At 33.3% G+C, this 15,366-nt stretch overlaps 1 protein-coding gene across 2 annotated transcripts in view; it reads right to left on the bottom strand.

Annotated features, from left to right (window-relative positions):
- Positions 1–15,366, bottom strand: part of SMC3 (structural maintenance of chromosomes 3) — a 44,291-nt gene that overhangs the window by 16,072 nt on the left and 12,853 nt on the right. For both annotated transcript variants that reach the window (XM_069823540.1, XM_069823539.1), the window contains exons 3-12: positions 15,196–15,234; positions 14,749–14,888; positions 12,922–13,080; positions 12,659–12,770; positions 12,390–12,571; positions 11,937–12,182; positions 8,744–8,865; positions 8,540–8,647; positions 5,511–5,616; positions 5,192–5,295 (exon numbers count right to left, since the gene is read on the bottom strand). In XM_069823540.1, the coding sequence (XP_069679641.1) occupies positions 5,192–5,295; positions 5,511–5,616; positions 8,540–8,647; positions 8,744–8,865; positions 11,937–12,182; positions 12,390–12,571; positions 12,659–12,770; positions 12,922–13,080; positions 14,749–14,888; positions 15,196–15,234 (1,318 nt within the window). The remainder of the gene's footprint in view (positions 1–5,191; positions 5,296–5,510; positions 5,617–8,539; positions 8,648–8,743; positions 8,866–11,936; positions 12,183–12,389; positions 12,572–12,658; positions 12,771–12,921; positions 13,081–14,748; positions 14,889–15,195; positions 15,235–15,366) is intronic.

Below are 15,366 nucleotides of genomic sequence, written 5' to 3' on the forward strand. Positions count from 1 at the left end.
CCAACTGAGGCTGCAGGAATTGCTGTAACATGTCTAGGTACATCACACCTGTTACAGTTGACTTAGCAAAAAAGAAGGGTCCATAACACTTGTTCTGAGTTAACCCCAACCAAACATTAAAACAGGGGTATTTCTTTCCCCTTGCATGGTAACGTTGGGCTGTTCTGTAGCCCAAATATGGCAATTATGTTTATACAGCAGTCCACAAACATGTAACCTAGCCTCGTCGCTAAACAAAATGTTTCCCACGAGATTGTGATTGTTGACACTTCAACAAGGTCCATGTGCATTGTTTGGCGACATGCACGATCTTTGTCACCAAGTTTCTGGACCACTTGGATTGAAAGGCACATTTTTTAAGGAAAAACCGCAGAATTTTCCAAACTGTGGTATGAGGAATATCCAGTTCCCTGCTCAGACGACGTGTTGGTGATTGTGGGCTCCTGGTGATCACATCATTCACGTGTCCTACGGTCCTGTTCATGAACACGAGATTTCCTTGGATGTTGCTCATCACTCACTGATTCTGTGCGATTAAATTTGTTCAGCAGGACACGAATGTTTGCCCTCGTCGGGGCATCCTTATGAAACTTGCGTCGAAATTTCTCTTGTGTGTCTTTTCCACGCAAGCATGAGCGAACAATGGCTATTCTCTATTTAGTACTGAACCTCATCGTCTACAGATCATGAATCTAAATGCAAAAAAACACGGTTATTAATTTTTTCCCAAAAATGGATCGTTCATATATGCGCACCCTGTATTTCCTTATGTTTTTTTTGTGAATGTTGCGAGTTTGACTGAGAAAACTCATACTTTTTAGCAGTAGAGTTCTATTGTAACACATTCCTTACACAGAATGCCAAGACTGGCCAACGAAAGTATGAAAGAGGGTAGACAAAATAAGAGAAGAACATTTTTAAGAGGTCGATATCAAGTGAAAAGTGAAATAGTATTGAACATGAAAATTAAACAATTATTATAATGTTTTTATCCTTGCACTGGGGTTACTCCAAAATTTGACCATCATTGTAATCATGTATAAAACATTTAAATTACAGAAAATATGCCAGGATCTATAAAATTTATCAATGCACAGATTTATCATTATATCAGTTTACAATACACGGAGATTCGACTGTAGTACATATAGGCCTACTGTGCAAGAGAATTCATAATATGAATAATACAGATAGAACAACAGAATATCCATATTCCAGAACTTAAAATCAGCATTCAATTTTTTACTGAAATGAAATTTTTAGATTAGGTAGGCTGGTCTCAGAACTCTGATGCACTGCTGTATCTGTGTTGAGAAATAAGAATAACAAATTTCACTTTTAATATTTCTCTCTCATGTTCTTATATTACGAAAAAGTGTATACAATTTCATTAATGTCAGTTGAAGGACCCAGAAGAAACACCTTTTTAGATTTAAAAGTCAATCAAAGAGAGAATTCCAGTAAGTTTTCTGCACCTTACATAACAGTTCTGTAATAGATAATTAAGTTTCATCTATAAAATTAAACACTAAGCTGTCTTATCACTTCAGATGTCTAAAGAAGTCCCCTCCCTTTTCTGATGGCCATCTTCTTCTGAGCTTCTAGTTTTCATGGAAATGAACTTGTAACTGTATTTCTATAGTGCTCGGGAAAAGTGCACAAATCAAAAATGTTAATTTTACAGGAGAAGGAAAAAAACGGTCTTCACACTGGTTTATGTCGATTTCTTCTGTATTAATTATTGTAATGGGAGAAATACTTATGTCTCCTTTCCCAAGTGAGCAGATGTTCCATAAGTTGTCAATAAATTAATAAAATTTTTTTTGGAAACTGACTTATGCCACTTTTCTCAAGCACTGCAGATTTCATACCATGATTATATTATAACTGGGAGCAAAATAAAATTAATGTTATAACAGGAGATAAGTTACACAGTTAATGTTATAGGTCAAGAAGTCCTGAAATAATAAACATGAAAGTAGTCCTGAAATTAACATTTACTAATCATTTATTGCACAATGCTTATGTAAGATCCAAATTGACTAAAGGACTTGAAATTTGGAAAGAAATATCAGCAGCTCATCTACATAAACAACTTCTGTTCTTAAAAATTCGGCTTTAAGACAATGTCTGGAAGCTCCCAAAACAGCATTAATTGTTGCCTTAGAAATTGAATGTAATATTCAAACAAACATTATATGCTAAAAAATTATATAATTATTTTAAAACTACAAACTTCTTCCAGACATCAGATGTGTTTTTTTTTTTTTTTTTAAATTATCAGACAATATTCTGTACAAGTTACATAAACAAAGAACTACCATTATAAACATTACAGACATTGTTATTGCTAAAACTCCAGTTGTGAATGAAATTCCTTTGTGGAAGTAGACAGTTTCAGAACATAATATACATAAATTCCAGGAAAACATTTTAAAAATGTGTCATAACTTCTTCAGTCAGATGTCATGGAATTAATCTAAGATAACCCACATGACTCAAAAAAAAACCCTGATGATGGGACATGAAGAGCAGGACAGTATATTAAAGACAGGAAAAAGTTACTCAATATCATGTTCACCTTCCTCTAGTTTTGATACTTAACTTTTGGACTGATGTTGCTCTTCAATGTTTTTCCAGAACTTTTAATAAATAATTTGCATTTTAAGTGATTCAAACGCATATGGCCATTCCTGTACACAAATAACTAATTCAAGAAATGTAAAAATAAATAAATAAATAAATGGATACCGAACTGCTTTGGTATACCTGGAAGTGAGAAAGTGATAACACTGTGAAACAGGCAACATATTTGCACCAAGAACTTTACAAGTAATGTCTATATCCAATATTTTTACTTCAATTGACTCTCATCTTGCAAATGTAGAATACTGCGTTTGCAGTGAAAGTCCTGTCCTTGGGCAGAACAGTATGAATGAATGAATGAATGCAAAATTTGAGTTTTCGTTGCTCTTCTCTCTTCACCGTTGCAAAAGATTTAGACGCAACTGTCTATTTTTTAATTTACGCGGTATTTACTCTTACTGCCATCAAGATTATTATAATTGTCATTGTGATTATCAAAGTCTGGCTCACGACAGGAAGAACTTCTCTGTGAGCTAAAAGTGCACATGCATGAACTTCGTTAATAAAAATCTAAACTAACCAAACCTAATCTTCGTATATGCAAGGTGTATAACAGGAATATGAAGGGAACTTCCTGATTTGATCTGAAATGTACATGCGAAAATAAATCCAGCTATAGATCATGCTGGCAATGCAATAGAAGTTCAAGCATTCACAGTTTCATCTCACAGCCAAGTTCTTCCTGTCGTGAGCCCCTCCTGATTATTATGTCACTGGTATATAGTCTAGAGAATTTTTCTAGAGAAAATGACTAATATGGGTATTATGAAACAGAAATTATTATTAGTATTAGTAATTTGTAAATTTATTCTAATAATATTGGTAAAATCATGCAAAAGGGCCCAGATCTGATGCTGATATAGTAATGGCTTAGGGCTCTAGGCCCTGGAACTTATTAGGTACAGTGAAACCTCTCACTTACGGACATCGAAGGGATATAACAATCTGTCTGCATCTGGGAGGTGTCCTTTATTGGGAGGGAGGCTCCCCAATCTAACAGTAAATTTATAATATGCATTATGTATCCCTTCATGCTTTAAATGAAATGTATTACTGTAGTTTAATTCTAAATACAATATACTACAGTAAATTCTTTGCAACTATGAACTATAGTAGATAAGACCAAGTACTGTGTCATGTAATTTTATTCTAGGTCTACAGTTATGCAGGACTGTAATTTACAGTTTTCAACTTAACCTTTACGTTCAGGTGCCATGTCTCTCGAAACAGAACTGATTGAAGTGAAGAGAATAATCCTACTAACCCTATCATGTGTCAAATACAATTTCACGATTGCGGAAACCTTGGACCCATCAGACAGATTAAATTTTATGACTTTGTTTATGCACCCGCTTCCAGCTAACAAGGGGTAGCCGGCAAGCTAGTGGTAGCCTACGAGACCCTTATTGTTCTCTTTCATGTTAAGGAATTTCTGTACTAAATTTTCACCGCAGTCAGGGGGTAAAGCAAGCTTTAAGACTGTGAAACAGCTGTCTGTGTCCTTAAACGAGAGTTCAATTTATCATTATTTCTATATTATTTCATTTGAGACATAAAAATCTGTCTGTATATGAGGAGTGTCCGTATCTTGGGGTGTCCCTTAATGAGAGGTTTCACTGTATTTATCTGAGGATGGGTCCTGGCTCTGTCAGGGCTAATGCAGGATGGTCACCCAGACCATCTGTTGGACTTGGAAAATAGTATCACATAGGAAGACACACACTGGGTCAAGGTAATCTTAAGTAAATGGATCCATCCCAGGGCTGGTCCTCAAAAAAGCCAAGCCTAGTAACTGAAGCAGCAGCAATAGTAGTAGCACTATTGCAAAAAAAAAAAAAAAAAAAAAAAAAAAAAAAAAAAAAAAAGGGGACTCTTCAGGAGCGCCTATCTTTCTATATAAATTATTTAAAAAGCTTTGTCTTGGCTTGCCTGTTTAAGTTCGAGTAAAGTAAGCACATGTTCTCACTGATCATAATTTGTCATTCTAAAACTTCAATTTTTCATTTAGAATTTTTATTTTTCATAACTGATCCCCTTCACGACTAAAATACATAATTCTGTTTAATATTAATTTTGGACCCTACAGAATTCTCTGTTGTGGTTATTTATTAATAACGTAATAGTGGTAGAGTGCCCAGTGCACAGAACTGGGGGTCCTGGGTTCAATCCCCAGCACTGGAGAGAATTTTTCTCCATTATTAATATGTAATAACCACAACAGAGAATTCTGTAGGATCAAAAATTAATAATATCATCACACAGAATTATTCGTCTTGATTCCCAGCCACACAAGTCACTCATGATGACATAATATATGCCGAACATAGAATAGGCCATAAAAGGGAAAAACCAAAGGAGAGGAATTCAATCCAGTGCTGTGGATTCAGCCTCGGTGTAATTCAGTGGTAGAGTATCCACTGTGTAGAACTGAAGGTTCTGGGTTCGATCCCCCAGCGAATTTTTCTCCATTATTAACAATAAAATACATAAACTACCACTAAGAAGTTGAAGTATCAGCAGAAAACAGAAATAAAACTCAACTTACTTGCGAGTGCTTTGACACTGGTCTTTACTCTTCTTCAGTTCGTAGAACTGCTTATTGTACTCGTCAATACATGCTCGTTGCCTCTCCATTTCATTAGTTTGGTCCTGTAATTAGAAAATCAACATTAGGCCAAATTATACAGAAACTTAGAACTATTCATGACGATATAGTTATGCAGATAAAAGTAAATCACATGAAACTTAGATATTATAGGCTAATTATATTTTTACAAGTCTACATTTTCGAAGTACATTCTAAGCAACAGAAAAATAAAACAATAACAATATAATTACATACAAGTAGTAAGTACAATGTTTACCTCAATTTTTTTCTCCAATTGAACTTGTTTCTCAGCATCTCTCTTCATATCCTCTGCCAGTTTGTCTCTGTGATCCTTCTTGTCTTTTATTTGTTTATTTAGAGACCTACATAACAAAATGCCATTGTAAAACACACACACAAATTACATGTAAAATTATAATAAAAGTCAAAGTTATTTGCTTGCAACACAGATAATTCCACCCCAATGTAAAAGTTTAGTCATGAAATTATAAGTTTAACAGTCTTAAGAGAGAGAGATAGAGATATAAACAGAGATAGAACTAGATAGAGAGGGGATAATGTTCTAAATCCGCAATGTTACATTATATAGTAAGCATCTTACTCCCTTCTGAGGAATTATTCATAACAGTCTTTTTATTCGAATTAACACACACTCAATACATACACAAGAATGCAAGTATTACCTATAGCGGTTTCAGAATAAGAAGGCATATGGCCTAAGCCAATCGAGTGCTAGCAACAGTTCGACATTGTCACACAGTGCACGGTGCACGAGACGTGGAAGACAGAGACAACAGATAAGGACAGAACATATCAGTTGCAGCCCTCTCGCTGAGCGAGCGGGTCGAGACCTATTTCTTCATTGTGTGTAATGTTTAAATATAATTACTCTTACTGAAGTAATTCTCATCTCAATTTTTATTACTTCTTCGCTTCATAGATCAGTAGCTCTTGGAGTCACTGACTTGCGAAAGAAAGTGACAGATATGTAGAAATTTACTTTGCTAATGTCTGAGAAAGAATGTTTTAATTCTTACTCAGACTTCCTTGTACAGCAAAGCTGAATTTATTATTGTTTATTTCTCCAGAGGAAAGATAAGGTACAGTTTGTTTGTAGGGGCAGCCTAAGAATCTAGCAATAACAAAACGAAAACATATCTGTAGATACGTAATTTAGTATTGAAGTTGGAAAGTATTTTATTTTTCCTTCGTTAAATGAAGCCTATATAATTTAATTTAATTCTCTAGCTTATACATACCTAGGGGTCCAGGGTTCTACATTCTGGTTACGAATCTGGCTATAATGCAGCGTAATCATAATGTGTTCATATATAATTCAGTACTCATACTGGAACTGTAGATTATTTTATTTTTCTCTGATAAACGAAGTCTATCTAATTTTATTTTATCATATAATTTTTACATATCTAGAGGTCCAGTGTTCCATATTCTGGCTAAGAATCCGGCTATAAGAATATAAGCATATCTGTTCATATGTAGGCCTAATTCAGTACTCATATTGAAACTGAAGATTACTTTCTTTTACTTTATTAAATCAAGCCTATCTAATTTCATTTAATCCTCAAGCTTATACCTACCTAGAAGTCCAGGATTCTATGTTCTATCACTCTGGCCTGTGGCAATGTAAACCTACGAGTGAAGGTAGTTGTACAGAAACGAATATGAAAACCGTAATCCAATAATATCATTAATATATTGAAGATAAAATTGTATATTAGAAAAAATCGTATAAAGTGTAATATATATAACGAAAGGTTTTTAAAATAGAAATTGAGTTTTGGAATTATAAAATCTTCTCGTTCCTAGCATGCCTGTATTTATTTGAAAAGTGAAATGTAGTTAATGTGCTTCATTTTATAAAGTTTTCTAATGCTCTGAAGGAAGAATGTTGTTAATGCTCTTTGTATAATTCATGGGAAAAGAGGCAGGAATGTTTATGTTTACAATATCATCCAAATATCTCATATGTTTATGCAATATTTCGTCTTATACCATGTATAATATTCCAATTAAAAGTGAAAATCGTACCTATGATTATTCTCAGCTTTCTTCTTCTTTCCACGTTCTATTATAATGGCACTGCTAACACATACTACTAATGTATTTAAAATATCGTACGATGAAGTAATACACGGTTCTGAAAATTGTACAAATAATTAACACGTTTGTTTTGCGTTATTTTCCAGGAGAGGCAAATTCAAGTATACCACCTATTTTAATTGTCTCTTTGTCCTGTCCGAGAATATGAGATAACGTATGCACTTCTAAACCACACGTCTCTGCAGTCAGATTCTTTGTTTGTGAAGAACTGACACGCACTGAATCATAAGTTAGTCCTTTAAAAAAATTATATACAAAAATACCATACTCCTCGCTTGTGAGTGTTGGACTATCCCTTTACGTATAACAGATGAAACACCAGAGCCAATTGCAATCCCTTCAAGAGACATTGTTACGGTAAGTTACACATCACACAAGAGAAAACAGTCCACATCTGAATTTGAAAATAAAGAGAATCTATCTTCGTTTACAGAGACTGAATTCAGAGCAAAATATGTTCTATGCTGTAGGTTGGATATCTCTGTTTAGTCTTAAAACGAAAACACGCGAACCAGTTGACATACAATTGCCATTCTTGTACAGTTGGATTCAGAATTCGGAGCTCTATCGAATGGCATAGCTTAAAATTCATTCCTAGCCATAAGTATTGTGCGCACAAGAAAGAAACTAATACGCGACGATTTAACTAGGTAACACCGCTTCACTGTCACTGGCTAGTTGAGATAGACCGGCCTGAACTAGCTCCGCCTTATATACCTTCTTATTCTGAAAGCGCTCTAGTCTTATACTTTTGCCACTTTTAATTTGCCTATTTAGTAGTTTACTTGTATATGAGACTGGAGGAATGAACATAGTTCAGTAATTCTTACAATTAATAAATAAGTTGATAAAAAAATTAATAAAAATGTTAGAACTATATTAATGAAATACTTATGCCACTTTTAATTTGCCTATTTACTAGTTACTTGTATATGAGACTGGAGGAATAAACATAGTTCAGTAATTCTTACAATTAATCAATAAGTTGATAAAAAAAAATTACCTGAGATTAATATGAACAGAAATGTTAGAACTATATTAATGAAATACTTATGCCACTTTTAATTGGTCTATTTAGTAGTTACTTGTATACGAGATTGGAGGAATGAACATAGTTCAGTAACACTTACAATTAATCAGTAAGTTCATATAAAAAAAACTTACTTGAGTTCTTTCATAATCCACTGGTCCCGAGCTTCCTTGGATGTAAATTGGCTGCCTCTGCCCTGCTTAGCATACAGTTCCTTTCTTTTCTGTTCTTTCAGGGCCAGTCTGTTATGAACATAATAATAAATTGTGATTATCTCCTAGTTCTTTAATAGTTGCAGTTTAAAACAAAACATTTTGCACCTTATCAGAAAGACTTACTCTCTGGTACATTCTTCTTCTTTTTTCTTCATCTCTTCGTACTTTGGTTTCAGTTCCTCAAGTTCAGATTCTCTCTGCTGTATTGTTTTCTTCAGTTTCTCCAACTCATTTTCTGCCCGTAACTGTAAAGTGTGTAATTCAGTTTAATTTTTTATGATAGTACTTATAACATGCCTACCTATATTTACTGATAACAATGCATTTAAAAATTTTCACAACTTTCTGCTATTTATTTAAGAAAATGACATTACGTTTTCATGTTTAAGCAATTGTAACCTTTAAAATCTAGAAATTTAACAGGCTCAAAATATCTTACTATCAGGGTTAGGAAGTTCATGTATTTGCATATTCTTTTTAAACACTGTTACTGATAAATTATGTATACGAATTACGAAATTGTCTAGTGTCTTGAATGTATTTTATTGTGCATATAAATGCATATTTATGCACTTTTAAATTATTGCGTCATATTTTAGTAAATATATCCTTATTTGGCACATTTTAACACTAAAAAGCCTTGAAATAGCTTTAAAATGGGTTATTTTAGTGTACTGGTTATTATTTATTTCACTCACATTAGAAGCAAATAATAAAAATAAGATGCCACATCATGACAACAGTATCACAAAGGCAAATGAATCATTCATCACATGAAGATTGAGCGATTGCTCTGGCAGGCCGTGTAAGTGGCACATGATATTGACTTCGTCTTGATAAGTGGGAAATAGAATGAAATTTTCTGGAGGGGGAGGGCACTATGATCCAGCACTGCGACCTATTACGAATACTGCGCTAGCCCTCAAGCTAGGTGTTTTCCCAACCCACATTAGCTGACTACAGTTAGGCTCACTGCATACCAAGGTTTCAAGCAGGCAACCTCCCTCGTCCCTAGACTAGACCCTTCCATGCACCAGCAGTTGGCATTTGGGGAATGCTATGGAATGATAACGAAATGGAGAAATGCTGATGGAATGATGTAGATGCCTAATATGTGGAAATGGGAGAACTCTGAGAAAAATCCCAAGTATTACTATGGATTTTTCAATTGAAAAATTCATGGCCTAGCTGGGACTCAAACCCAGGCTGCTTACGTGATAGGCTGAATATCTGACCACTCAGCCACCACAGGGAACCTTGATAAGTGGAAATACCAGCCTTACTGGAGTAGATTACAAGAAAGAAGGGTCTAGAAAAGGGAGCAGAGTCTGTGTGAATAGTGATAGGAACAGAGTATTAGATAGTTTACAAAGTTAATTTTCTAGTGATCTTTTTATTAGAAATGGCAGAGTTTTATATTGAAAGGCACTTGAAAAAAGATTTCAGATGGTTGAACATATTAATGCTGCAAAACATAATGGAACTGCTAGTAAAAAAGTGTGAAAAGTGAAGGTGTCCAACGGCCATTAATACAAAAATATCTTCAGAGACAACATGTTAAGATTTTCCATGTAAATATGTCACACAACGATGGCAAATTGTAATTCATTCCTTAATTTGGATCTGGAGCCAAGGACATCTATTTCTCAATAATAAATGTAAGTTTGCATTGGTAGATTGCTATATTTAGATAATTTTAATGCATGTTTTTGTGCATATTTCGCACATTTTAAAACCATAGTTACATGCATATTACAAGAGCTTTTAGAGCATGAACTTCCTAACCTTGCTTATTATACTAATACAGTAAAATCACTCGTAACCGGCAATATCAAAACGACACTTTTGGCTAGGCCAAAAAAAAAAAAGAAGTTTAAACCTGCCAGATTGCCACAGTATGGGCCATCAGTTTTGCTACATTTGGAAGTTCACATGAACTTTCATTTTCAGTGAATATTCGAACCTAAAAATTTGCGTATTATTTGTGTTGTGTGATGTGTTAATAAAGAAAATCCACACAGTTTTTATGTTTACTTAGTTATGTTTGGGTCGTCAGTCTTGCCACATTAGAAAGTTCGTACGAACTTTCATTTTCAGTGAATATTCGAACCTAAAATTAATGTATTATTTGTATTGTGTGATGTGTTTTAATAAAGAAAATTCACACAGTTTTCATATTTGTTCAGTTATGTTCAGGCTGTCAGTGTTGCCACATTAGGACGTTCGCACGAACTCTCATTTTTAGTGAATATTTGAACCTAGATTAGTGTATTATTTGTGTTGTGTGATGTGTTTTAATAAGGAAAATTCACGGTTTTTACGTTAACTCAGTTATGAGCAAGTGATAGAAAAATAAGCTTCATATGGCTGCAATTTTCACATTTGACACTATGAAATACGAACTTTTTATTGTATATACGAGTATTTATTAAGTTATCCAGCAAAATCTGGAACTAGCCTGGTCCCTTTGGTGCTGGTTAAGAGGAATTCTACTGTAGTTTATTTACATAAACAAGTCTATGATTATTTATTTCACTTTGCAATGGAGTTATTATTGAAATAACTTATCAACCATAACATAACGACAGAAAATATAGATTAATTACATAAATGACCTATATTTTATTTAACATAGCATAAACTGTAAAGTAGGTTACCAGTCTGCACAAAATACAAAAAAACATCTAAAAGAAAATGTAATAAACACGTTTCAATAAGTTCATTTCTACATGTGATCCATTAGTGGCACTCATAGGGGTTAGCCTACCAGACATCCGTATTTTTATGAAGTTGTAATCAACTGATTTTCAAAAAATAAATTGTGCATAACCTTATATCTTGAAAATTTTGAAACACTTTAACAAGTTAACAATTAGAATTGACTCAATTTCGAGATATAAAAAAATAACAGTGATTTTCAAACTGTAAGACACTTTTTAATTTATACCATACAATCCTTTTATTGCCAGATTTGATATCAGCCATAATTTCAAAATCAGCATGAGTGAAATTGTGAACATTTAAAATTATTCTTCTGAGTGTAACAAAGGCCTCAGAATTATAGTAGTAGTAAATATTAGGGACAAATAACACATGCATCATGCTATTTAATATCACATTACCATTTTCTGGAACAACTTAACCAAAAGATAAAAGAACAAAATGTCCTTAGGTTACCAGTATTTAAGAATAGGAATTTCTCCTGTAATCTTATGGCTTGCACTAACACTATTACATTTAAAATAATGTTAAAGCAAAAATCATGGAATGGATGTGATGTGTGTAATACCAAATATCTTCATTTTCAAATATGCACCTTTGATGTGTTGTCACCAAGAACCTCATCCGACAAGTCTTTAATGGTAAGTTCAAGTTTCGTCTTTTCTTTCAGCAACTGCTGCTGTTCAGCACTCAAAGTGTCTCGCTCCTCTTTGTGTGTTTGAACCATCTTCTTTGCTTCCTTCAAGCGTCGTGCTGCTGTGCGAATATTCTCCTGAGCAGCTTTGAGTTCATTACTGTATTTCTTTTGTTCTTCACCTGAATTTTTTCGAGCTGCTTCCATCTATAACAAAGTAATATGACAAATGCTACAAACAACTGTAATATTTCTTCTTCATTAATAACAATGAAAATGTAAAGTCTTTTAAATTTTCTGTCGAGAAGTATGACAGTATCATTAAAAATTAAACAAATATCTCTGACAAAATAGTTCCATATATAAAGAAAGCAATGGTATCTGAAAGTGTTAAATTATGTCATTGCAACGTACATCATCAAGTTTCTTTCTCGTTTCCTTGAGTTCACGGTCATGAATAGTGTATTCAAGTGAGCGCCTCATTTTGTCCCATTTTTGATATTCCTTGAGCTCTTCTTTTTCCTCTTCCAGAGTTTTTAGACGCTCCTCTATTGTCCTTAAAAATTCTTCTATTTTGTCCACTTTCCCTTCAGTCTCTGCAAAAATTCAATGAACATGTCATCTTATTCATGTTTCATTATTGCAATCATAAATAGAAATTATGATTACTCTACATTTCATACCTTTCAAAATGGCTTTTGATTCTTCTCTCCTTTCGTCATACACTCGAGTTCCAGCAACTTCACGCAGTAGTTTGAGCCTATGAGAATCTGGTGCAGTTGCCATTTGATTAATCTGAAGACAAAGAAAATCTTATCTAAAGAAGTTTTACATTTCAATTTAAGTACAAAGTAATCATTTCATTTGTTAAATTCTGTTACATTTGCAAAAATCCACAATCTTGTTTGTTTGCATTTTTCTTTTCTTAAATATACATATGACTTACTTTCCCCTGTTTAACAATGTAATATGGGTTAGATCGTGAAAACCCTGCCGACTCAAGAAGGTTCATCACGTCGGAACGAGGCACCACCTTCTTGTTAAGGAAATATTGGTCTTTCTTAGCTCCAATAACTCGCCTGAGGAATACTTCCTCTTTATCGATCTAAAACAAACAAAATACACCTTACACTATCTATAATAATTATCACAATATAGTTCAGGTATTTTGAAGGAAAAAAAAAAGTTTTCTATCTCAAATAATTATTTGGACTTCACTGTGTAATTTGGTATATAATTTACTGAAAAATTCGAAATGTAAGTGCTTTTAATTACATAACACGTTTTATGTCTCTAAAAAATATCTGGTATAAAAGGTTGTGGTTTGGCATGTTTTGTAGCTGAATGTTTCATAAATTGGCGGTACTATTTACGACTTTAATGTCTGACTTTGTCGTGAGTTTTCAGGAAAGTTTAGTGTTATGTTTTTTAAAATATTTACTTTGTCACTCATTTTCTCGGAAGTTAATAATTAACAATATATGTACCTTTTTCTCAGAAACTAAAACAGCAAGAAGCATGAAATTTTTACAGCTTATCTACAGTATTACATTGATTCCCAGATACTTTAATGAATGAAGAACATCTACTACATTGTCAAATAACCAAAATCCAAGAGATATATCAATCCAGCTAATGAAGTACTATTGGGACACTAGATGCCATATTTACGCATTCTATATCGGTTTCAGGACATTTCATCCACATTTTTTCGCCTATGGACATTTCGGCCACACATTTTTCGCTTCTTGGTCCATGATTTTCTGGTCAAGAGTCGTGTTCGTCCAAGTCAATTTTGGTCAAGACAATGAAGTGTCGACAATTAATCATGGACATATACAAATGTGGCCCACATGCATTTTGCCCATACACTGTACAGTAAAGGCTCATTATTTAATGCTACACGATTGTAAAAAAAACGTGCACTGATAAGATAAATTCTAATATTCATTTCCTGAAGTTTCCTCCTCATACTCTTTTTCTTCTTCTTCATTCTGCAATTTCAGTTTACATCCCTAAAAGAAGCTAGTAACAGCAATTACGGCAGTGAGAGTGGGAAAAATAAACTAAAATCTGAATATGACAAGCCTTCTTGTCAGTCTGCAAGTACCAGATGATAACTCAATAACTATTTTAAAAATCTCTTTCATTTATTATTTATTAGAAAAAAGTTAATGTATATGTATTTTTTTCGCAACTTGCTTAAGATTCACAATCTTCATACTTGATAGTAAGTATTTATTGCGAACATAACATATTATAATGAATTTTTAACCAGTTAAAAATTAGAGAGTATAGTAGAAATGGACATTACAATGAAATTGCGTATAACATCTCTCATACAATGAAACAGTAATGAACATGCCAGAAGTGAATTACTCAAGTGGGCAGTAAGGTTAAGTAATGACAACCCTGTATTGTAACAGAAACTTCAATCACAAATTTATATTGATCAGATAATAATAATCTTAAAAAAACTTTACTGACATATTTTGGGTTTTCCATAATACAAAATCAAATCAAATCAAATTCAGTTGCATGGTATACTGTTTCATCAAAATGAAATGTCACATTTAATATTAAAATACTTCAACTAAGCTTTCTCATTATAAATGTATAGAAGACGGAACATGAATATGTTATTTACTTATTGTAACTATGTGAAGATCCAATTTTTAAAAGTTAAAACACATATCCACATCCTCAAAAATATGAAAGGAATGTAAGGATATATTATTACGTTCTTTATAATGCAACAATATCAACAACTTACGGGCAAACGTCCATCTGTGTTATCAAAAATGATCTCAACATATGCATTGAGAACTCTGGGACCAGTTCCTTCATGAAGAAGAGCCTGTCGCTGTTCGGGTCGTAAATGTGAGAACTCATCACTCAGCACAAACTGGATAGCTAAACATAAGTCACATGGTAAGTTAAATCATTTTAGTTTATTCTGGAGAACAAGTGAGTGAAATTATAAACAGAGAAGATGTTCAGAGAAGAAGAAAAAAAAAACTTTTTCTATGTTCAACTAACTAGGGCAAATAATGTAATTTACAGATATCTCTATTTGAGACTGGAATTTAAATGAGAAAAATGGATAGGATGAAATTACAAATAACGTTATTGTCTTTATTAAAATAGGAACACTGAAGTGAAAATGATGAATGTTTTTATTGTAACATATTCCCTTTCTCAACCAGACTTTAATACTTACCATAGAAGAAATTACTTTTGCCTGAACCATTTCGACCCACTGAAACAAAGAAAAATAACTTCACTTATTACAAGTATGACAGTAAATAAGAGAGATAGAGAAAGTCTTTCTTCAAAGAAATTAAAATGACATGGTAAACAGCAATTCTTGTGGAAACTTGCCCCTCAACAT

Source organism: Periplaneta americana, chromosome 4, assembly GCF_040183065.1.
Source record: "Periplaneta americana isolate PAMFEO1 chromosome 4, P.americana_PAMFEO1_priV1, whole genome shotgun sequence".
NCBI classification, from domain to species: Eukaryota; Metazoa; Arthropoda; class Insecta; order Blattodea; family Blattidae; genus Periplaneta; species Periplaneta americana.